Below are 23,101 nucleotides of genomic sequence, written 5' to 3'. Positions count from 1 at the left end.
TCATTCATTCATTCATTCTCCCAACAATTATTTATTGAGGGCCTACTATGTGCCAGGCACTGGCTAGGAGGACTAATAATTATAATACGGGGTGATATTAAAAGAGAAATTCGTATGTCTTGGGGTGAAGGAGGGTTAACTGAGGTCTCCAATCCCCCACCCCACTCCCCAGCCCAATCCTTGGCCCTAGGAAGAAACCTCTTCTTGATATCAGGCCTCCTTTCCTCCTTGCTAGCCTCTTGCCAGGTGTCATGTGCAGCTGGAATAATGGAGGTGACTGATTGGCTGTTGCCTTTCCGGTGCTCCCTGCAGGGGTCTCTTTCCCATCTGGTGGTATGGACCCAGACTAGGAGGATGTGTCACCAAGAAAGGCCCTGGAATTCCACCTGATCCCTGGCTCTCCTGGGTAACAGCCGGGCTACAGTGAGTACAGACAGTAAGCCTCACATATGCAGGATTTCACCTGGCGAACTGTTGCCTGTCCAGCTGCCTCGCTGCACTCTGATTTGCAGCTGGGCTTACAGAGCAGGAATGCCCGTACAGGGGTGCCTGGCATTTACCTGAGGAACTCAGACCAACGTGAGGGTCTTCCCAGCTGGATGCTGCTTCCCAGCAGGGAAGGCCCTTGCACAGAGGGCTTAGCACCTGCGATGGATTTGGGTTCTGTCGGCTTTGTTCTGGGCCAGAGATGGGGAGGGGGAGGGGCAGAGAAGAGGCAGTCAGGGACTGTGTCCCATGGCACGGCTGGGGCAGCCCAAAAAGAAGGTGTGGGGGAGAGGTGACCTCAAGCTGACCCTCAGCAACTTGGAGAAGGGTGGACCTAGGTGGGTGGGGGTAAGAGGGAGCAAAGAACAGCCAGGAAAGGGAGAAGAAAGGGTCTAAGACTCCAGTGTTCAAGCCATATCCAGCCCAATCAGCCTGGCAGCCAATTAGTCTGATTCAAAAAAAAAAAAAAAAAAACCACGTAGGGACAAACTGTAATCAAACACCTATTTATAAGGGTTTATTATGATCATTATTATTATTTTACTGAGAGGATCACTCTAAAGCCTGTCAGGTGAATGTATGCTTTCAGACTTCGTAAATGCAAATCGCTTCTTCCCTGGGGCGGGCGGGCATGAGCTGCAGCAGGGCAGCCTCGGGAAGTGGTGTGGTGAGGCTTGGAGAGGGCATTTGGCGGGACCAGCTCCCTGCCATGGGGCATCTCTGCACAAGGCTGACCAAGAGACAGCCTAGTAGCCACCCACTGCCCACTCCACCCCCTACACCCCTTCAAAGGGCTGCTGGAGATGGAACTGGCTTTGTACCCATTGTCCATTTAGGTAAACAGAGTGACAGCCTGACGCAGCAACCTGGCAGAGATAGAGAAGCTGGGAATTCTCCTTAGAATTGCCATGGAGTGAAATTCCATGCTCTGAACTTCCCCATCTAACCCCACCCCTGACCACTCCAAGGGCTGCAGTACCTCTCCCCTCCCAGGGCTCACAGCCAGACCTGAGGCTCAATGGTTGATGTGTGTGTGTGCGTGTGTGTGTGTCGGTGGGGAGATAAAGATATGACACAAGTCCCAAACCCCGATCCTCAGGCCCAGGGAGAAAAGGAATCAGGTCTGCCAAAAAGGTGAAACTGTGGTCTCTGCCAGAAGGAAACACCCAGTTCCTTACCCATTTCTGGCTGGGTCCAAGAATGTGGCTATTCTTGGAAGAAAGAACAAAACATATCCCATTTCCATGTGTGCCTGGGGGAGGGCAGCCACAATTTGGGAAGTTTCAGAACACTGATGCCCCTAGTCCTTAACAGGGGGTAAGACCACTGCTCCCGGGCCACACCCTGCCTGTTGGGCTCCACGGATGGCCTCGCTTTCAAGGGGGAGGCTGCCTCCCTCCACCAGGCTGGGGGTCGGCGCGCAGGGGAGGGTGTCCCAGGGATGGGATTAGGTGGGGCGGGATCAGATGGCGCTTGGTCTGGAGGGCAGGGGCGCTCGGTCAGCTGGGGGAGGGTTACCGAGCTACGCGCTGCAAGCGAGTTGTGAGTGAGGAGGGGGACCTGGGGGGAAGAGAGGCGGGGGGAGGGGGGAGGGGTGGAAGACCGCGAGGAGGGGGAGGGGTGGGGGAGGCTCTCCTTCTCCCTGCAATAAATCGGCTTAGCGGACGAGAACCGAACAGCGCAGAAAGGATTAAAGAAAAGTCTGTATAATACAGCGGAGAGAGCTGCGAGCGGAGGGCGGAGGGCGGGGAGAGGGGGAGGGACGGAGGGAGGGCGAGGGGAGGGGGGCGCTCGCGCAGCCGGGAGAGGCGAGCGCGAGGCGGAGAGAGCGCGATTCGGCTCCAAACTCCGGCGCTGCCGCCGATCCGACTCCGGGCTTCCGTGGACACCGCGCGGAGCCGAGGGGCCGGGAGCTGCGGCGCGCCCGGAGGTCGCCCCGAGCGCGAGGGTCGCGGCGCCCGGCAGAGGCCGAGCCGAGTCGAGCCCGGCGCCCGGGCGGCCCGGCCGCGACGGCATGGGGGCGCCCCCACGGCGCCCCGTGCTGCCCGCCACTGTCTCGGCCGGCGGCCGGAGGCAGGAGCGCGCCTGAGCCCATGGCGAGGGTCCCCGCCGCCGCCGCCTCCGCCGCCTCCGCCGCCGCCTCGCCGCTGCCGCCAGCTGCCGGGCACCATGCGAGCCGCCCCGAGCCTCCGCGGCTGCGTCTGCCTGCTGCTCCCAGCGATCCTGGACCTGGCGCGCGGTGAGTGCGCGGGCGCGGGCCGGAGCCCCGGCTGGGGATGCGCGCGGGGGCGGGCAGCTGGCGGAGGGCGCGGGCCAGGGTCGCTCCGGAGAGGCTCCGGGTCCGAGCCCCGCTCCCGGCGTGGGGGTCTGCAGAGGTGATCTGCTAGACGAGGGAGGGAGGATGTCTCCTTCGAAGAGAGCGCTCGTGGGTCTGTGCCAGGGTGTGTGTGCGCGCGTGTGTATGAGCGTGTGTCTTTGTTGCGTCTGTGTGTGAGGGTGTCCGGGAGGGAGCTGTGTGTGGAGAGGGTGCCGGAGTGCATTTGGAGATGTGAGTGTGTGTGATGGTGTGTGAGCGAGCGAGTGTCTGGAGGGGTGTTTGAGTGTCTGTGTCAGTTACACAGAGAAGGTGTGTGTGTGAGAAAGCGTGTGAGCCAGTGTTTGGGGGTGTGAGCGGGTGCCAGCTTCTCGGTGAGGGTGTGAAGTGTGTGAGCTTGTGTCATCGTGTGTGTGAGCGTGTTACAGGGTGGATGAGTGTGTAAGGTGTGTTGCACGCGTGTCCCAAGTGTATGGGTCCCTTTAGGGATGTGTGACAGGGAGTGGCTGTATTTCTGTTGGGGGGGGCACGGGGCGTGTGTGCATAGGAGGTGGGAATGTGACACTTGAGCCGGAGTGTACGTCTCTGGGATGTGTGGAGGTGCAGGCATGCGGGGGTTGTGTTGCTTCGTGGGCCAGGAGTGTGTGTGCGTGCAGTGGAGTGTGTGGTTCTAGTGTGGAGGGAGGCATGGACGCATCCGCGGGCTGAGAAGGTGTGAGCAGCGGTGTGTGTGCGTCCCGCATGGACTTGGTCCCGGCTGGGCTGAACCCATTGGAAGGAGGTCCCTAGATAGAGTGATTGGTGCCTCCGCAGCTGCAGGGTCCAGGGTTCGCCGAAGCCTCGATGCTTCCAGCCCGGCGCCGCCGCCTGGTGGGTCTTAAGTGGCGCGGCCGTCCAACCTGGCGACCTCGGCACCTTTCGGGCAGAGAGCCAACACATTCGCTACGAGCCGGGCGGGAGGGAGGCTGGACCGGCAAAGAGCCGTGGGCGCGGAGACTAGAGGGTGCGCGTCCGCGATTCCACCCTAAGCCTAGTACCAAACCTGGATGCCCAGAACCAGCCCGTCTGGAGTTACATCCTGGCTCTGCCGCGGAGGGGGAGGAGGATGCGGGGTGCCAAAACGTAGCCATTGTGACCAGAAGGGCCTCAGTCCCTAGCCCAACTGGGTGATGAAGGTGGGGGAACCATCTCCGTCCTCTGCCGTGTGTGTGCCCTGCCCCACCGGGAGGTGCTTAGCCAAACTCTGGGAGTGCCTTCCAGGAAGGGGTGTCCCCCTAAAATAACCGCACCCCCTCTACCCCGAGGTCCTTGAAGAGTGCTTGGTCTGCTGATGGGAGAAGCTGCAGAATTCGAGCCTGAATGGTGGTCCTGCTGGCAGAGAGCGGGGAGGGGCTGGTGTAAACCAGAAGTAATGCAAGCCCTGTAACTTTGTCCCCCTATCCTTGGAACAACAGACTTTCCAAAGTGGATGAAAATCTCCCCCCAACTTTGCGGTGACGGCTCCCTCCCTCGGATGCCTCTAGAGGGAAAGGTTATATGGGGTCGGGGAGGGGGTGGTGTCCGGTTCCAGCGCAACGGAGAGGGCAGTGGGCTTTGTTGAAAGGCACCTGGAGCCCTCACCTGGACATTGAAGGGAGCGGGGATGGTTGGGGGCAGGAGGGGAGCACCCCTTTCCCCCGGAATGCGCAGAACCAGAGAGACGCGGCAGGGGCGAGGATGGCGACTGATGGGAAAGGCTTTGGTGGGAAACTTCGCTCCTGACCCCGCAGGGTCAGGACCCCACCCTGCGATTTCCCCCAGAACCCGCGAGCAGCGTTCTTCGGGCTGCGGGGCTGCGGAGAGCTGAGCCGGCGTCTTGGCGCCTCCACTCCCCTCGCCCGCCTCTGCAACTTGCTGGAGGCTGGGGGATCGGGCGCCGGGGGTGAGCGCCTCTGGGCCGGGGGGAGCCGGCATGGCCTCTGAGCTCCGCTGCTCAGGGTGAGCGAAGAGAGCTGATCCGGCTCGCAGATGGGAAACTTTCCGAGCGTGGGGCGCGCGCAGGGGTCCTGGGCGGCCGGGGACCCCTCCCTTCCCTGCAGAGGTGAGAGTGCTCGAGAGTGGGATCCCTCCTTACCCGCTCCAAATCCGTGCCCACCAAGGGGTGGGAGTACGAGAAGCGTCTGTACGAGATGCAACAGGCCGGCTTGCCGGGGGAGGGCACCCTTCCCGGACGTGACCGAGAGCCGTGCACCTGGCAGTTAGTTGGCTGTGCCGGACCACCTGCCAGGGGCTGCTTCGGAGGGCGGGGAGGGTAGAGTCCAGGGCAGGTATTCAGAAACACGCCTGCCCAGTGGGGGGCGATGGCGGTCACTACTAGGGAGAGGCACGGCCAGTGCGCCCTCGCTGGTTCTGTTCCTACGGGCCGCAGAGCAAAGGAGCTCCACTTTGTGCAGAGGTGGGTCTGTGCATTGGGAGGAGAAAGCAGTCGGCTGCACACAGGACCGGCTGGGCTGGGAGTTCCTGCCCCTGCTCCCGCTCCCCAGTATCTGACTCTCCAAGAGGAGAAACCCACTTGGTTTTTAACTCCTCAGGTCCCATTCATTCTACCTGGCCTGGGCACTTCTGGGAAGGCAGTCATGCACTCGTGCCTGGGCGGTGGCCCGGGAGAGAGAGGGCACCGGGCACTGGGGGCGCGGGGAAGAGAGTGGTTCATGGACCTGCCTCTTTCGGCCGTGGGAAAGTCTCCGCGAAGGGTAGCGGTGGGCAGGCCGAGTTAGGGCGCGCCAAAGGCCCCAGCCAGAGGCCCTTCCGGTTCTCTCTTGGCAGCCGCGTGTCAGCGGGTGGGTGGGATGCGGGGGCGGACTCGGCTGGGCCGAGGAAGCCGCAGCATCGAGACTGCGCGGGGTGGGGGGCTGTGCGTGCGCAAGCTGGCGTGAAAACTTTACGGACTTAGGCTCCCTCACCATCTCCACCCGACGCCGTGGGCGCGGGGCGGGGCTCAGGCCCTGCCCGGCTCCCTCTCAGCCCCTGGCGGGGGAGTGAAGGGCCCTGCGGGGGTCAGGCTGCTCCGCCCCTGCTCCCCTTGCCGCCCCGCCCCCAGACTGGCCCCTCCGCCAGCAATAAACCCCACTCCCTTCCCACCCAAGATGCAAACTGGAGTTTTTCCTGAGAGGTTGAATTGGTTTTTGCTTTTTAAGTGCAGGGGATGTTAGAGCTGAAAGCGACCTCCGAGATCACTTACTTCATTGATTCTGAAACTTCTAATTTTTATCAGGAGAACCCTTTTAGTGTAGGAACTGATTACCACCCCCTAAACCTGTTGCCTTGGACAAGGTGATAGGCACAAAAGGACAGCTGCCCTGGTAGAAGCGGGTACTGAGACCCGGCATCGAACGATCTTTCCGCAGAAGTCCCCGTAAACAATCTAACATTGCTCCTCTCCTTGTATCATAGCTGGGTTTTTGTTTTTTTTCAATAGCCAGTATTACATGGGTCAGCTGCAGTGTGGCCAGGACGTGCTAACTGCTGCACAGTCCTCGCGCATTGCAAGATGGGTTGAAGCTCTTCTTTTCACAGATTAGGAAACTGAGGCCCAGAGTTTTAAGATTTGTTAATGGCATGAGTACTGGCGCCTTCCGGGTCCCGCCTGGTCCAGCGCCAGGCTCCCTCTTCCTTCCAGTGTTCCTTGGACAGGGCGTGTGGGCAAGGGCTGGCAAGGTACCAGTGATGCCTTAGATTGGCCTGGCTACCCCAGCTTTTCAGAACATTTGTCTCACCCAGACCGGAACCTTGCTACGGTTGGAGGGAGGGGCGGCGGGGGAGGGGCGGTGGAGGAGATTAAGTGATTTGCTCGGCTTTCTGGGTTATAGCAGTGGTGACTGCCAAGCCGGAGACCAAAGAGCCAAACAAAGAGGAGGCTGGTTAGTTCTGTTAACTGGCTTTCCTGGGATCCATGGAGGCGTCTGACCTGACTTGCCACGCAGTCCACCTCTGCTCCATCCCCAGGCCACTTGAAACTCATGTATTTAGCCCTGACTGAGCTCTATGTGCCAGCATTGTGCCGTGTGCTTTGTTCTTCTTGTGTTGTTTAATAACCACCCTGAGAGTTAAAGTGATTTTCCAGTTGAGGAAGCTGAGGCTCAGAGAGGTTAAGTGACTTGTCCACGGCCACCCAGTCAGTAAGTGGCAAGCTGAGATTCAGACCCAGGACAGTCTCTTTCCCTCTGTGCTCTGCTGTCTCCTGGTGAGAAGGGATCTCAGTCACTTCCTTGGCTCCAGCCACACAGACAGTTGTAGTGTGTCCAATGCCCAGTCTGGATGCCTTACTCTTTCCCAAATCCCAGTGAGATAAAATTATCCAGTATGTTCATCTGTACAGATGGGAGACGGGGTGTCCCTGGAAGCCCTTGTCATCATCAAGAGAATGGGCATCTGTTGTGGGCAGGGCACATCTGAAAAGAGAAAGACCTATGACGGTGACCGTCATTCCAGTGGGGCGAGAGGTGGGGCATGTACCCATAAAGATGAATGACAATCCAGGTGGAAATTTGTTGATACCTGCTAGATGCCAAGTGGATTGACGTCCCCTACAGGAGGTTCTCGGGGGGGAAGAGTGATTACTTGGGGGGTATAAAGGGAATGCTTCAGAGAGGAGGGAGAACTTGAACTAGACCTTGAAGCAAAGGGAGAACATTAATAAGCCAAGGGCTAATGTGCCAGGGAGGGAGACCCGTGTGAGCAAAGAACTGGAGGTCAGACTGTGTGTGGTGGGACCAGCTCAACTCAAGGCTGTCTTTCTTGAGTCTAGTTGAAGACTGGGAGAAAGAAGAGTGATATTACTGATAGCTCCCATTTATCACGCACCTGTTAGACGTTCTTTATGCATTAAATGCTCTAAACAATCCATGAGGCGGTATCGTTAGCCATGTTTTGCAGGTGAGGACAAGAGGCCCAAGATACCTCTCTCTTTCTCTCCCTCCCCCCTTCCTTCCTTTCTTTTCTTTCTTAAATAATAAATGAGGCTCAGAATCTTTTTTAAGTGGAAGAACCAGGAGTTTCAAACCCAGGTCTGAAGCAATCCAAAGACACTGCTGCTCCTGGAGGAGAGGAGAAAGGATTTATTTTTTCTTCGCTGGAAGGAGGAATGCAGCAGCTTCTACCATATGCAAGAGGGTGCAAAGCGCCCCCGCTTTAAACGATAAATGTAAATGTCGGTGGAGGTGAAACATGGGACATTAATTCCTAAGAGGTGTCTGTCTTCAGGATGAAGTTCCTGGGAAGGAACCAGGTGGGTGAGATCCTGGAACCCACCTTTACACTTGCAGTGAGGTCCGGTGGCAGAGGGGGGCTCGTGATCACCGAGACATATTGGCCAAGATTCCATGGATGGAGCAAATAAATACAGTATGTACGGAGCTAGAGGTTTAGAGAGTAGCAGCCCAAAGGAGCAGGAAAGGACATTGTGACACCCAGGAAAGGAATCTGGCGTTTGGCGTGTCCACCAGCCATTCCTACTTCTCCCGGCAGCACGTCAGATTTGCTTTGGGGAATTATTCACCACCCTACTAATTGCACGCCATCTTGGTAGGTGGCACAATCAGCTAAGTCACCCCCAAGATGAGCCCATCTGACAAAGTCTCCCTGGAAGCTGAATATTGAACAGAGGAAGACAGAGAACTACTGGAAAGTCCCCCTTATCAATGGGGGCCCCCAAGACGCTGTACTTTTCTGGTTTCCCCAGGGCTAATAATGCTGGGACCTTCCTCCCAGGGTGTTGACAGGATGGAACGAATCATGACATACAAAGCTCTTGGCTTAATCCTGTGGGCTCAGATGACTGTTACCAGTATTCACCACGGTTACGTCAGAGCTGCTCCAGCTCAAGCAGCAGGGGTCCTCCCAGTACCGGCCTCCAGTTTGTCCTTGTGTTCCATGAATTCCCCATAATGTTCCACCAGTTGCTGTTTTTGGCTTGAGTTGTCTGGAGTTGATTTCTGCCTCTTATAAGAGAAGGACTCCACTTGATACCCTCCCTAGGCATGATGAGCCTTAGAGTTGCTGATTAGCCACTCTTGGTAACTCCTGGAGGATGGTTCACGGCCTGCTGCCTGGGGGTGACTGATTCCCCCGCCTGCTCCCTGACTTTCCCTGGAGGCTCGACGCGTTGTCCCCCATCCACACCCACACTGGGTGCAGTCAAGACCCAAGACCCAAGTTGTTTCTCCCAGTGAAATTCAGGGATAGAACCAGTCTCACTGTGACCCTCCCATCCCCTACCCTAGTAGACTAGAAGCTCCATGAAGGCAGGGACCCTGTCTGGTTCTGCTCACTGTTGACTCTTCCCCACAAAACACATGGTGGATGCTCCCCAACAACCCGCTCACGGTGGGTTGTTTGGATGAATAAAGCATCTTTGGGACTTCCCTGGTGGCGCAGTGGTTGAAAGTCCTCCTGCCAATGCAGGGGACACGGGTTCGAGCCCTGGTCTGGGAAGATCCCACATGCCGCGGAGCAACTAAGCCTGTGCGCCACAACTACTGAGCCCATGTGCCACAACTACTGAGCCTGCGCGTCTGGAGCCTGTGCTCCCAACAAGAGAGGCCGCGATAGTGAGAGGCCCGCGCACCGCGATGAAGAGTGGCCCCCGCTCGCCGCAACTAGAGAAAGCCCTCGCGCAGAAACGAAGACCCAACACAGCCAAAAATAAATAAATAAATAAATAAATTTTAAAAAAAAAAGCATCTTTGGCTTTTAGACATGTGCGTCCTGGTGCTGGGGTACGTGGAGAGGTGTTGAGTATGTGGCTTTCTACAGAAAAGTGTATGCAAAGGCTTATGGCGTGTGAAATTTAGGCTGGATTCACAGGTGAACTTCCTGTTGGTAAATTTCTGCTCCTGGAACTACATTCTGTCTTTCTTGAAGACTCTCAGATAATCAAAAGTGATGGAGACTCTGACTCCAGACATCCTAACTCTCTACCTGCTGGTGGTACTTGAGCGTTGATGAGATGCTTCCACCCCCGTCCTTCCATTTAGTTCTCACATCAGACATGAAGGAGGCTACTCTTGTATCCACTGAATAGGCCAGGGAAACTGAGCCTCAGGGAGATGAAAAGATGGTGGTAGGAAGTGTCTGGACTGGAATCTGGATTTTGTGGCTGCACGCTCAGCCTTCCTTCCCTCCCCAACCCATTGCGCTGTTTCATTCACCCCCCCTAGGTTTTCGGAATGAGACAGGTCAGCTCCCCATGAGCTCACAGGCCAGTAAACTGACCAGAAAGCTTGCCCTGTGAGCTGAGTGCTGGTGTAGCCATTTTGCTGATGTGACCTCCTCCACGGCTGCCCAGATGGGTATTATATCCCCAGTCCACAGGGGAGGCTGCTGATGGAGTCACACGGCCTGGGGACCAGAGCCGCCACCTCTCTGCCCCACAGACTTGGCCTGCTCAGAGGTTTCTGGCCTTAGCTTCATGTCCTCCACCTCCTCCCCCACTTCTGCCCTTTTTTGGCTCAGAGAGCAGACATCTGCCATCAGCCAGCACAGCCCCTGACTCCCCGTACACTTCCCTCCAAGTCTCTGCTCACCCACTTCTTGCCCTCTACAACCCCCCTACCCCTGCTGACTCAGGTGTCCCCTGTGAGTGCTGCCAGCAGCACTTTGGCAACATGCTGTTAAAACAACCCTCCTCTGGGGCTGGAAATGGTCATCAGTTGGTCTCCCCAACAGAGAGCCCTTGAGGGCAGGCATCCCTGCACCACTGGCTCTGGCACGAGGCCTGGCTCTGAGCAAATCTTCAAGATGTGTTTGTTGAATGAATGACTGACTGATGAATGAATGATGTCTCCCCTGAGTCTGGGGTTTGGTCCAGACACTGAGCCCGGGGCCTGTTTCCTGGCCCTGCTCAATCACCTCTGGAAGTCCTTTCTGGTGTGAGAATGTGCCCATTGTCCAGCTCTGACCACCATCACTCAAACTGGCATCACTGCTGGCGTCTGGGGGATGAGCCAACAGTAGAAGGTGGAGGGAAGACTAAAGGGCTTCCTGTTCCTACTGGGTTCTCCTTGTTTGGTGATGGGTGCAGGGTTTGGGGAAGGAGGGAAGGAAGGAAGGAAGGAGGGGGAGGAAGGAAAGAAGGAAGGAAGGAAGGAAGGAAGGAAGGAAGGAAGGGGCAACTATTATGTGCTAAGTCCCGTGCTAGCCATGTTCACACAAAGTCATATTAAATCCTCCCAGAAACTCCCATTTGGGAGATAACAGTCTCCTCATTTTACAGATGAGGAATGAGGCTTAGAGAGAGCATGTGATTTGCCTAAAGTCCCACTGCTAGTGAGGGACAGAGCTGGATTCACACCCGGGCATTGATTTACATATCTCTCCCCAGCTCTGAGTTTACCTTATTGGTGGCTTGAAATTGACCAGGGCGGGAGTATTTATACCATGGAATGAGCAAACACTGCAGATCAGAGCTCTCCCCAGCCCAGAGCTAGCTGTTAAACATTTACCAGCACGCCGCTGGGCCTGCGCATCCTTCCTCAATCACCGGCTCTGTGGAACAGCCACCTGGTGGTAATTAATATACTTTGGTTTTCATGTGAAATGGGTTCAAAGCCTAGCCCGGCCACTTCCTAGCAGAGTGTGTACTTGGGTAAGTCACTACCTCACTGAGTCATGGTTTCCCCATCTTTTGAAAATAGAGGGTGTTGTGGCGATAAATGAGATGAATACATGAAAGCCCCTGGCATGCAACTAGCCCTCAGTCTTGACCCCTCCCTTCCTCCTGACCCTCAGGATGGGGTCAGCTGGACATGGGGTCACTCTGAGAGGCTCAGTAAGCTCGTGCTTTCTTCTCCCTCCCCTGGAAGCTGACTTTGGAGTCAAGTCAAGGGACCCAGTCACTCCTGTTAATTGAGCAGCTGTGCCAACCTCATTCTGGATTGGCGGAGACCTCCCTTAAGGAGTTTTGGCTCGTTGGCCACCCCACACAGCACGGGCTCATTTGAGAACAATAAAAGATTATGTATAATAAATGGCCAATACAAGGACACCAAGAATAAATCCTTGGAAGCTAAAGGGAGTGGCCCAGGAAGGCTCTGAGGGATTGAAGCCATCTTGGGAGGTAAGCAGGGAATCCCAGGCCAGAGAACAGCATGTGCGAAGGCCTGGAGGGGGGAATGAGGACACTGTCAGTCTGTGTGAGGACGGGAGACAGAGAGGCAGCTGGCCTCACTTGAGCATCCGGTGCTCACTGAGAAGTGGGGAATGAGGCTGAAGCTGTTGGCCAGGGCCTGCTCGCCAGGGCGAGGGGTCTGGATTTGAGCCTGGGGGCTACGGGGGGCAGCTGAAGAGAGAGGAGTGACATTCCCAGAGCAGGGCTCTAGGAAGATTAATTTGGCTTTTCTGGGCCACCTGAAGCTGGAAACTCTTTGGAACGCCATTGTGTTATAAATGATTGCTCTGGGGTGCCCAAAGAGACAATGGCCTCGTGGCAGAAATGCCATTATTTGGACGCTACCCACCTCTCCCACAGTGTCCAGAGCTGGCAAGGAGGGAAAACCAGGCCCCCGCCTGGAATGGAGCTGTTCCAGCTTCAGCCTGAACCAAGTGTGATGGGGGTAGCTTCTCCTGGGGAGAAGCATCTAGATCCCCAGGGGGCATGGGCTCTGGGGTCTGGCCTGAGTTCAGACCCCATCTCCACCACTTATCCAGTGTGTGAACTCTGATAACCTCTTTGTTGCTTTCAGCCTTGATGTCTCCAACTGAACACGCGACTCGTCACGGTGGCTTCGTGGGGTGGGGCTGCTGGGAAGGGAAATTCACATAACACGAGGGGTCTGTATGCAGGGTACCTAGCACACAGCAGGTGTGGGAAAAGTGGCTGCTGCTGTTATAATGACGTTTGGAATGCCCCCAAGTCTGAAGAGGAAGAAGTGTTTACTAAGCCCCAGTGCCCAGGAGGAGGGGTACATTGTAGGTTTTCCACATGGAGCGAGTCCTCAGGTTCGGAATTACAGAGCATTGCGGCCAGGAGGGAGCTGGGAAATTAAATGCACTATATCCTTTCCCCCATTTTAAAGCTGAGAAAACTGAGGCCAGAAGAGAGTGACTTTCCCGTTGGCGCCCACACCGTGCGTGATGTGTGTGTGTGTGGTGGGGGGTGGAGTGGGGTGCAGGTCTTCACCCTCGAGGTCCTGGGGGCCATCCCAGGGCTCAGTCAGGCAGACCCACCACCTAAGAGCCTTGCGTGGGGAGCATCAGGGGGCCCCAGACTTGGGTGGGGATCTTGGCGGCACTCCAGCAGAGAGCAACCCCCAGTCTCATACATCACAGGAGCAGCTTGGGAGTCAGCAGGGAGAGAGGCAGCTGAGCTTTTGGGTTTTTTTGTTCCTTTGCCAAGCTGTTCCCTTTGCCCTTTTGTTTCTCTTTCTGCAGAGGCACTCAGCGCTCCTCCAGCGGGGCTGTTTGTCACCAATCACTGGCGCCTCCATTATCTCCCGGGCACCATCTCTTCCTCCCAGCTCCTTAATGCTGCCCCAAAGGAAGGCGTCCATCACCAGCTGCCCTGCCATCGTGCAGGGCTGGGCATGGGGAGGGGGCAACGCAGGGGCTCAGATGCCCTGGCAAGGTGAAGACAGAGGCTGGCATGGCCAGAGGGTGTGTGGCGTCCTCATTGAGAGCTGGTGCTCAGTGCCGGAGTGCGCAGGATTTTGTCAAGTGGGTATTCAGGCCACACCGTAACCCAAGGCCAGGTGCCTGGTTCTACGGAAGCAGGTGATGCCTTGCTAATTGTCACCAAGCACCTGATATCCCAGGCAGGGGCGGAGGGAGTGAGATGGGGGCAGCAAAACCACCGCATCACAAAAGCTTCTTTGTTTGCTCGGTGGCAGCAGAGAAGTGGACCTGAGCTCAGCTTGGAGAGGAAGAGGCATCGTTGGAAGTCGAATTCCTAAGCCTGCCTCCCCACTGAGGAGCTTGGTGGGAGGAGAGAGGCAAGCAACCGGGTGGGGAGGAATAGAGTTACTTAACCAGGAAGAGCTAGTGGTTCCCAGGACAGTCTGAATGCAGAGCAGTTTCTCGTTGCAAGAAGCAGTACAGTTCATTCATTCACTCATTTACTGATTCATCCACTGGTGCATCGAGAATTAATTGAATGCTCCTGGCAATCAAGCACCGTGCTGTTCTAGAAATCCAGAGGAGAATGAATAGGCGAGTTCTTGCCCTCATGGGGCTTACAGTCCAGAGCTGTGTTCAACATGGAGCTGTGTGTGACAACTGACATTTACATTAAAACTCAACAAGGTGTCTCGGCTTTTATTTAACCGAATTAAACAGAATTCAGTTCTTCAGCCACACCAGCCACATTTCATGGGCTCAATAGCCACACGTGGCTGGTGGCTCCTGTATTGGGCAACACAGCTGTGGGTAAGACGTCTCCATCACTGTGGAAAGCTCTATTGGACAGTGCAGGTCTAGGGCGATGTTCCTCTTTAGGTGGGGCCTCCCCACGGGCAATAAATACCAAGGAATCACAGAGAGGGGGGGTCTTCCCTGTTCCTTTCTCATGCTGTCCTCCTAGTTGTGCCAAGGAAAAAGCCTCAGGCTGATGCCATCATGTCTTTAACGCCCCCTCGCTTGCTAATCTCTCTTTGCAACAAAAACAGGTGCGGGGCAACGTGCCTGCAGCGAGCCAGAGGGAGTAAAAGTTTTAATAACAGTGTTTTGTTTTCATTATAGTTCTTTTTCAGTCATCCTCTGTTTAAGGCAAGCGAGACTGGTTGGCCATTTGGGGCAGTGATTTAAATTCTCTCTCTCTTTTTAAAATGGCTTATTTAAGTAAAAAAAAATGAGTCAAGATAAAGAAAAATGTTAAGTGCATAGTGGAACAGGTGGCGTGCAGATGTGGCCAGTCCGGGCAGCTGCGGGTGTGAATGTCTGTGACTGAGAAACCGCAGATCGGATGGAACGACATGGGCTTTGGAGGCAGAGTAGGGCTGGGGTTTCAGCGCCACTGTTTGTAAGCTCTGTAATTTGGGGACACTTTCTTTCTCTCCGTACCAACCAGGTTCCAGCAGGAAACACCAAGCTCAACCTGGGGGGGGGTCCGTGAAGGGCTTATTAAAGGGACTACTGGCTTTAGGGTTTAGGGAGGGCAGCCCTTGGGGCCAGGAACAGTGGGGAGTTACTACCACCTGTAGCAACTGGAGAGAGGGCTGTGTGAAGAGGGCTGCGTGCAGGACTGTGGCTCAGGGTAGAGGGATGCAGCCAACTCTTGGGGACCTGGCAGGGAGCTGGAGGAAGAAATACCTCAATTTCATCCTCCTCCTGCCTTTGGGTCTCTGGCTGATGCTGCCCATTGACCAAACTCACTTGGAAGCGCATGCAATTGGGCTCCCAGGCACAGAACGGGTGGAGAAGGGAAAAGAGTGAGCTGGGGAGCAAACAGCAGAGCTATGACACCATCCTGCCAAGCTAAGCCTCAGTTTCCCTGTCTAGAAAATGGAGTTTGCACTGCATACCCAACAGAGTTGCTAAGATGATGGAAAGAGACGACGTGTGATGCTAATAAATAATTGGTCACTACTTATATTAATAACAATCACGGTAATAAAATGCCTGCCCTTATGCCGCATCCTGTGCTAGATGCTAGATCTTCCTGAGCCAAAATGTAGCATATGAGTACGGGGCTTTACGAACGTGGAACTGGCCTTTCAGGGGCACGTGAACTTGAAGGGACAGGTAACTTTGGGAGGACGTTGCAGTTTGCAGAGAGGAAACGCCTGCACCCTCCACTGCTGGTATTGACCGTTGTGATGTGTTATCTCTGCTCAAGACTCTTCAATGTCCCTACACGTCCCTGTCCCCTGGTCCATCGCACCGATTGATTACTCCACCCCAGGGCACACTGATGCCTCGTTCCCCAGTCTATTTTCCACCCCATTTCCCACAGAGAGGTTCTTTCTTCTTAGATCCATTTAGGTAATCTTTCCTGCCATCCCCACCGGCTCTTACCATGTGCAGTCTGGTCCACATCCATCATGAACGGGCTCAGAGTTCCTTCCTCCCAAGGGGAAAGGCAGGTGCTCTCCAAGTCTTAGCTCTTCTTGCCAGACGCTGCTTCCTCCCTTGCAGGTGGGGTAGAAGGGAGTTAACAGTGAGTAAGTTAGCCCTTTGGATTATCAGACCTTTATCCTTCATCTGAAAGCTGAGAGTGCCAATTTTACATTTAGAGGGACCTTCTCAGCAAGTCGCTGGAGTCTGGGGGTGGGGGGTGGCTGGCTTCTAAATGGAGTAACTGTTTCCTGGGAAAACTGCCACCAACAGCCCCTTTGGTTCCCAGCTTCTCAGTTGGCTCAGGGGACTGTCCTCGTGTCCCTCTATTTTCCTTTGTCCGGTCCTTTTTTCCATCTACCTTGACTGTTCAAATTGACTTTGATGAGGACTAATTTTGCCAGTTGAAATTCTAGACGCTTATACATTCGGTGCTTTGCTGAAATAGCTGTGACAAATACCAGCGGCAATTTCTTCCCTGGCTTATTTATTCTCTGAAGTGCTCTGGGCAAGACAGAGTGCCCCTCTGCCCCTTGCCCGCATGCCGTCTGTCGACACTGCCATCTTCCCCCAGCCCTGCTACAGCCCTGTCCCCCTGCAGGTCGGTCTCAGCCCTGCCTACTGACTCAGTGACAGTGTGCTCCTTTGGAGGGGGGTGTCGATCGCTCACTGGAGGTCAATATTCCTTAGGAAGAACTCCAACAGCACCCTCGGGTCTCAGTGTCCAAGTTGGTGGAGGGGACATTCCTTTGTTCAGCCGCCTTTCCATCTACCTGACTGTTCACATTAACTTAGATGAGACTCGTTTCTAGTTGAATATGGGACCGTGTCCTGCAGGCTGGACCTGCCCTATGTGCGGGCTGCGGGACACCCATCATAGTGCTGTCGGGCCACTCCTTGGCCCAGGCCTGGGTCTCAGGGGGAGCTTTTGTTGCCCGCCATGCTCATGTCTCTGGGTGGTAGAGTGGTGCTTTCTGGTCACCAGCTCTGAACCATGCCCTGGGGCACAGTGCAGAGACTGCCAAACTTCAGTCCCCTCCTTCATGACTTTATCTACATCCCACCCAGGTTATTTCTTACATCATGATTTTCTTAAAATCAAATTTAAACTGATTCCCTCTATTTTCATTTGTATTTTACAAAGGAATAATGTATAAGCTTGTTGTACTGAGTAGACATATTTTTTCTTAATTCATATTAAACATGTGACCATTTGAATTTTTAAAAAAACTTCTCTGTGCCACTTGGCCTCATCCTGCAAGCGACCATAGAAAACATCGGTTCGGTAGAAAGGACACCAGCCTTGGATCTGATTTCAACTCCTCCATCAACTTGCACCATCACTCGCTTACCCTCCCCCACTCCTCGGAGCCTTAGGTCCATAAAACAAAGGAGTGAGTCTGGAGGACCCAGTTCTAAGATTCTTGGATGGATAATAAGATTGGGAAGGCGAGTACTGTCGTCTAGGTCCAAAATACTTCCTTTAAGACATATTTGATGCCTCCGAATTCCCACCTTCGGGATGAAGCATCCTGCCTCCGGGCGGTGTTGCTGAGAGCAGCTGTCTGTGGTGAGGGTGCTCCCATAGCCACTCATTTCCTTGGAGCACAAACTCGGGCCTCATTTCAGTTCCATTCAGCAGCCGTTTACTGAGCACCTGCTCTGAGTCGCGCCCTGCGCCAGGGCTGGCACTAAGGTGCAAATGAGACCCAGTGCCTGTCTTCAGGGAGTCCACGGTCTCCTGGGGCAGATAGGCAGGCGAACAAATAAATTATGGAATAATATTGAAAATTCTAAAATTGAAGTAGCTACCAAGTCCTTATGGGAACATAAGAAGAGGGGATGACTAATCCACTGAGGTGTTGCGGAAAGTCCTATATCATCAGAGAGGTTAAGCCACTTGCTCAGGTTTGCACAGCTACTAAGTGGTTGAGCTTTGCACGTAGGATGTCTCACGCTTTAACTGCTTTCTGTCCTCTCTGCCTTCTTGCTTCTCTGCCAGAGATCCCTTCCAACTTGACCTTTTGTGATTCTGGGGCTCTCTGGACCTCCCATCCTGCTCCTACGTGCCTCTGGGGGAGGGGGTCAGGGGCTCCAGCAGCAGCGGGACCTGGCCCTGAGCCCCCTGCCTGGGCAGTCACTGGGTGGCAGCTCAGCTCTGCTCTATTGCCTCTGGCCTCGTTATTATTATTTCTTTCCAGCATGCTGCTAAAAGCCTCCCGCAGAGAGCACACAACCCAGCTCTTTATTTATTTATTTAATTTATTATTTTTTTAAAATTTATTTATTCATTTATTTATTTTTGGCTGCGTTGGGTCTTTGTTGCTGAGTGCGGGCTTTCTCTAGTTGCGGCGAGAGGGGACTACTCTTCGTTGCGGTGCGCGGGCTTCTCATTGTGGTGGCTTGTCTTATTGCGGAGCACAGGCTCTAGGCACGCGGGCTTCAGTAGTTGTGGCACACAGGCTTAGTTGCTCTGCGGCATGTGGGATCTGCCTGGACCAGGGCTCGAACCCGTGTCCCCTGCACTGGCAGGCGGATTCTTAACCACTGCACCACCAGGGAAGTCCAACCCAGCTCTTGAAAATTTAAAGGGCTTTACTTAAATAACGTTATTTCCCTTGGAAAGGAGACAGAAGAGGTATTTGCAGTGGTTAAATTAGTGCAGTGTGTGGGTCTGAGCAGATGAGTGTGGGGTTCGGTGGGTGTGGAGGTGACCAGGGAGATGTTCACGGCAATGGGAGGGGCTATGGCTCTTCACCCCTCCCTCTCATTCCCCAGAAAGCATGACCTCAGAGGGGACCTATTGTGCACAGAGTTCTGGGAAGAGCACTGGGTGCTACCTGCAGGGAACCACTTGGGAGGACATGAATCTGGACAAAAAGCCTAACCCTCCTGCCACATAGGACCTCAGCACTAAAGACTTGGTGCTCCTAGATGCCCCAGGGCCTTTGCACTTGTCATTCCCTTGGCTGGAAACTACCTCCTTCTTCGGACTAAGTCCTATTCATCATTCAGGTCTCACTTTAGGCATCATTTATTCAACGAACATTTTCTGTGCACCTACTATGTTCACAGCACCATGGGGCACAGATGCCATTTGTAACTCATCTCCATGCTTCCTGTACCTGGTGTAGTTCTGGCACAGAGCAGGCATCAGTAAGTGTTTATGGAACTGATAAGAGCCCGTGTGGATGCTGTGGGATCTGGAAGAAGGATAGAGTTGCCTTTCCAGTGCTTATAGCGTCCTTGGAGATTCATGTCAAAGACATTTTGAGCTCTGAATGAACCTATTATGCCTGGCAGACTCATACCCACTCAGGGAAGAAAGGGAGAATTCATTCCTTCTTTCTTTGGCCATATATTTTTTGGCCATATATCCATCTATCTATCCATCCATCCATCCATCCATTCACCCATCCTTTCATTCATCTGACAAACTGGACACTTACCACGTTCCAGATAGTGTGCTAGGCACTACAGATATGGTGGTGAATAGAAACAGATAAAGATAAAGCCTGCCCTCCTGGAGCTTACCTTCCAGAGTACATACATGAATATATAACAAGAGGAAGTAATAACTGCTATGAAGAAGAATAGGGCCTGGTAAGTGTGCTGGCCAAGTGTAGATGTGTGGGGTCAGGGAGGGGCCCTATCATTGAGCATCTGCTATGCCTCAGACCCTGTGCAACCCTGGCTGCAAACAAGTAAAGAAGCATAATCACTGGCCACTGTGAATGTTAGGATGGCGAGAGCTGGGATATGTTTGGTAGTGACCAGGGGAGTTTCATGATCAGGGAGGCCTCCAGTGAAGTTCTGAGACATGAGCTGGGCCTTGGAGATGGGGGAGTTTAGGCAGGATTTGGCAGACCCATGGTTTTCAAACTGTGCTCCTTGGAACCCCAGTTTCCCATGGAGGTACCCCCCATACCACTTTGGGCAGCCAGAATGTGAGTCAAGGTAATGGTTAAGGGGGCCCTCTTCCCCAAATCGAGCCAGGAGCTCTGCTTTGCCTCTTTTCCAGACTGGCTTCTCCTTCAGCTTTACTCTGAATGAAGGAATTTGAAAATGAGTGGATTGCATGATGGGGAGGAAGTATCGACCTCTTCAGGGCTAGAAGAGGTTCTAGCGTTTTTCTGTTAAATTCAACCCTCGTTTCATGCTACGTACGGGGAAACTGAGGCCCAGAGGGGCCAGTGGCTTGTACGAGGTCCCCAGCAGGAGTGGACCATTTCTGGGAGAAAAGCCTCTGATTTCTGCCTCTTTCCAAGCTGGAAGGGAGGCCTGTGAGAAAGCCCCACGCCCACCCCGGCCCTGGCCCAGAGGCTTGGGTGCTGTTGCCCCCCCCAGCTTGTGCCTGCCCCGACCCCCAGACAGCCTCAGGGTACCCCCTATAAACCTTTCTCCTTTGCCAGCCCAACTGGTCTACCCCACCCCCATGGGAGCCTGGAATTAGATGAAATATTTTATGATCCCACGCTTCGTTATGTTTTATTAAAAGCACCCGTGCTGGCTTCTGCTGGCACATCTGCCAGGCCCAGTCCTGGGGCTTCCTCTCCCTCCCCACCACCACCTCTCACTGCCAGGGGAGGCAGACGGCTGCCACCCCACTGCCACCTCCTTCCCTCACAGAGCGGGGCCCCCAGCCCGGCTGTCCCGCAGGTAAAGGCAGACTTGGGGATTGAGAATGATCATTCTGTGTGTTCACACATCCCTAACCCCATCTGGTTCTGCAGCTACCCCTAGAGGGAATTGGTTCAGAGAGGTGGAGGAGCGAGTCCAAAGTTAGATGCACCTGGTCCTGCGTTCTTGACCCTCTCTGTGCGACCGTGCACATCCAAGATCCGGCTGACTTTCCTCCCCAGGCTGGTCATGTTATAGCCACCAGCGACCAGAGGGAATGCCTTGCTCTCAGCAGGCTGTCAGGCTTCCGGGAGGAAAATACTGGCATCCAGATATTTTTGGCAGAGAAGCAGCTCTCCCTTTCCCTCCTGGTGAGACGTGCTGTGCCCCATCAGGGGGCCGGGCAGAGTGCTTAGAATGCGTGGCCCATCTCGTTCTGAATGGCAGCTGAGTCACCCGCTAGATGTGTCATCTGGGGCGGGGCGTGTAACTGCTCTGAGCCTCAGTTTCTCAACTGACACCTAGTAGACACTGAATACACAGTAGCAATGGTTTTTTTAAAATTTTATTTATTTATTTATTTATTTATGGCTGTGTTGGGTCTTCGTTTCTGTGCGAGGGCTTTCTCTAGTTGCGGCAAGTGGGGGCCACTCTTCATCGCGGTGCGCGGGCCTCTCACTGTCGCGGCCTCTCTTGTTGCGGAGCACAGGCTCCAGACGCGCAGGCTCAGTAGTTGTGGCTCACGGGCTTAGTTGCTCCGCGGCATGTGGAATCTCCCCAGACCAGGGCTCGAACCCGTGTCCCCTGCATCGGCAGGCAGATTCTCAACCACTGCGCCACCAGGGAAGCCCAGCAATGGTTTTTTTAACAGGATCCCCCACTAAAGGAGAGAGGGCATTTAATCAGCTCTTCATCTGTGGGGAGAGGGAAGTGATAACCTTGCTTATCATCATCATCGTCGTTATTATTAGCTAATACTAATGGAGAACTTGTTATTCATTCATCAGATATTTTTTGATCTCCTACTACGTGCCCAGGGAGACGATGTGAATGGGACAGTCAAGAGCTTAGGCCTCATGGGACTGACATCCTGGGACGAGGCAGAAATAAACACATAGGTAAATAGCCTAACTCTGGATGATGCCATATTGTGAGGAGAACGCGGGACTTAGGGACAGAGCAGCTTCTCTAGGTTGCGTGGTCCAGGAAGGCTTCTTGGAGGAGGTGCCTTTTGAGCTGAAAAGGGAGAAGAAAAGAAGCAGGGGAAATCTCACTGAGCTCTGGCGTTGGCATCTCCTGACCGGGCTGCATGTCTGTAGCTAACTTCTTCTGATGGGGTCTTCCCTGGACCCTGCTCCCCAGCATTAGGAATGACCACCTGCCATTCCCTGACACGAGTGCTGTGAACTCAGCTGGCCCATGGTGACGGCACCCCCTCCAGGCCTGGGACAAAGGCCCCAAGGAAGCAGGAGGCCAGGGATAGTGTTCGGTACATTCTTGACCTGTTCTCCTTTCATTCTTGCACATCCCTAGGAGGTGGGTCCTGTGGCGTTCTCCATGTTGCAGACAAGGAGCCTGGGACTCAGAGGTGAAAATCTCAGAGCCGGTGTGACTAAGAGCTGGGATTTGAACCGAGGTCTGACTCGGTTCCTTCTGCATTAGGCTCTGCCTCTTGCTGGCTCGCTGTGTCTATCTGTGTTGCGTGTCCAGTGGGAGGACCAAGAGAGGGGAAAAGCCCACCTTCTCTTGTTCCACCTTGGACCTCCAGGGTGCCTCTGGCCCGGGGCTGGAGCCCCAGGCGAGCGGGGAGGTGAGTGGCCGGGTGGCAGGGAGCCCACAGAGTATCGATGGCCCTCAAAGCTGGCAGGCATCGGGAAGCAGAAAGGTATTAATTAGCAGTTATTCCCCAGCAGTGAGGAGATGGATAGAGATTAAGGTTGCGGCCCTTGCATCCGTTTTGTAGCAGCCGAGAAGCGACAGTAAATCAGTGCTATGAATCGATGCTGTAAGAGGGAGGTATGTTTAAATCTTATTAGCGGTATAGCATTACAGGGAGCGAGGCGGGAGAATTCCTCACTTGCGGAGCCTGGGGCAGGAAGGAGGGAGAGAAAGTGATAGGACCTTGGACCACCTGGGAGGGCACCAGGATGGAGAACTTTGACCCCTGTTGGGAATAGGAAGGAGGGATGGGAGGTGGGAGAGGGGTGAGAGGCAGGAAAGGAGGGCTGGGTCAGCAGGGGGGACCCCTCCAGTCTTCCCAAGGGCCTCCGCCATAGACTTAGTCCTACTGTGTACCCCCTCCACCCCTCCCGTGAATGGAGGGCTCTGGGTGGGACGTTGGTTCAACTGCTGGGCCCGGATGAAGTTCTCACTCAGGCACTGACCCTCTCTGGGCTCTTGGCCCAGACACACGGCCGCCCACACTGAAGGCTCAGAGGCTGAGCAATAGGTGGTGGGTGGAGGGCAGGAGCTGGTGCCTCTGGGTGGGTGTGAGGTGTGAGGGAGAGGACGGCGTGATCAGGGCCAGTGCCCCGCACGGGAGGCCCTGAGTGCACGGCCTTTAGTCCTCCCAACAGCCATCGCGGTGGACGTTTGGCCCCCATGAACAGAGGGGAACAGACATGAGACGTGAGGGACCAGCTCAGGCGTAGCAACGCC

At 54.7% G+C, this 23,101-nt stretch overlaps 1 protein-coding gene across 2 annotated transcripts in view; it reads left to right on the top strand.

The window, feature by feature from the left end:
* Positions 1-303: 303 nt before the first annotated feature.
* IGSF21 (immunoglobin superfamily member 21) overlaps positions 304-23,101 on the top strand; it is a 249,547-nt gene continuing 226,749 nt past the window's right edge. Inside the window, exon 1 of one of the 2 annotated variants that reach the window (XM_082403017.1) lies at positions 304-2,028. In XM_082403017.1, the coding sequence (XP_082259143.1) occupies positions 1,953-2,028 (76 nt within the window). In that variant the 5' untranslated portion in view covers positions 304-1,952. Of the gene's footprint in view, positions 2,029-2,290; positions 2,726-23,101 lie in introns of those variants that run through there. The other variant, XM_082403018.1, reaches the window with a different exon arrangement.

Source organism: Balaenoptera borealis (genome assembly GCF_965194805.1).
Source record: "Balaenoptera borealis genome assembly, chromosome: 1".
NCBI classification, from domain to species: domain Eukaryota; kingdom Metazoa; phylum Chordata; class Mammalia; order Artiodactyla; family Balaenopteridae; genus Balaenoptera; species Balaenoptera borealis.
The sequence above is the reverse complement of the archived record's forward strand: the minus strand, read 5'-3'. Positions and strand labels throughout refer to the sequence as shown.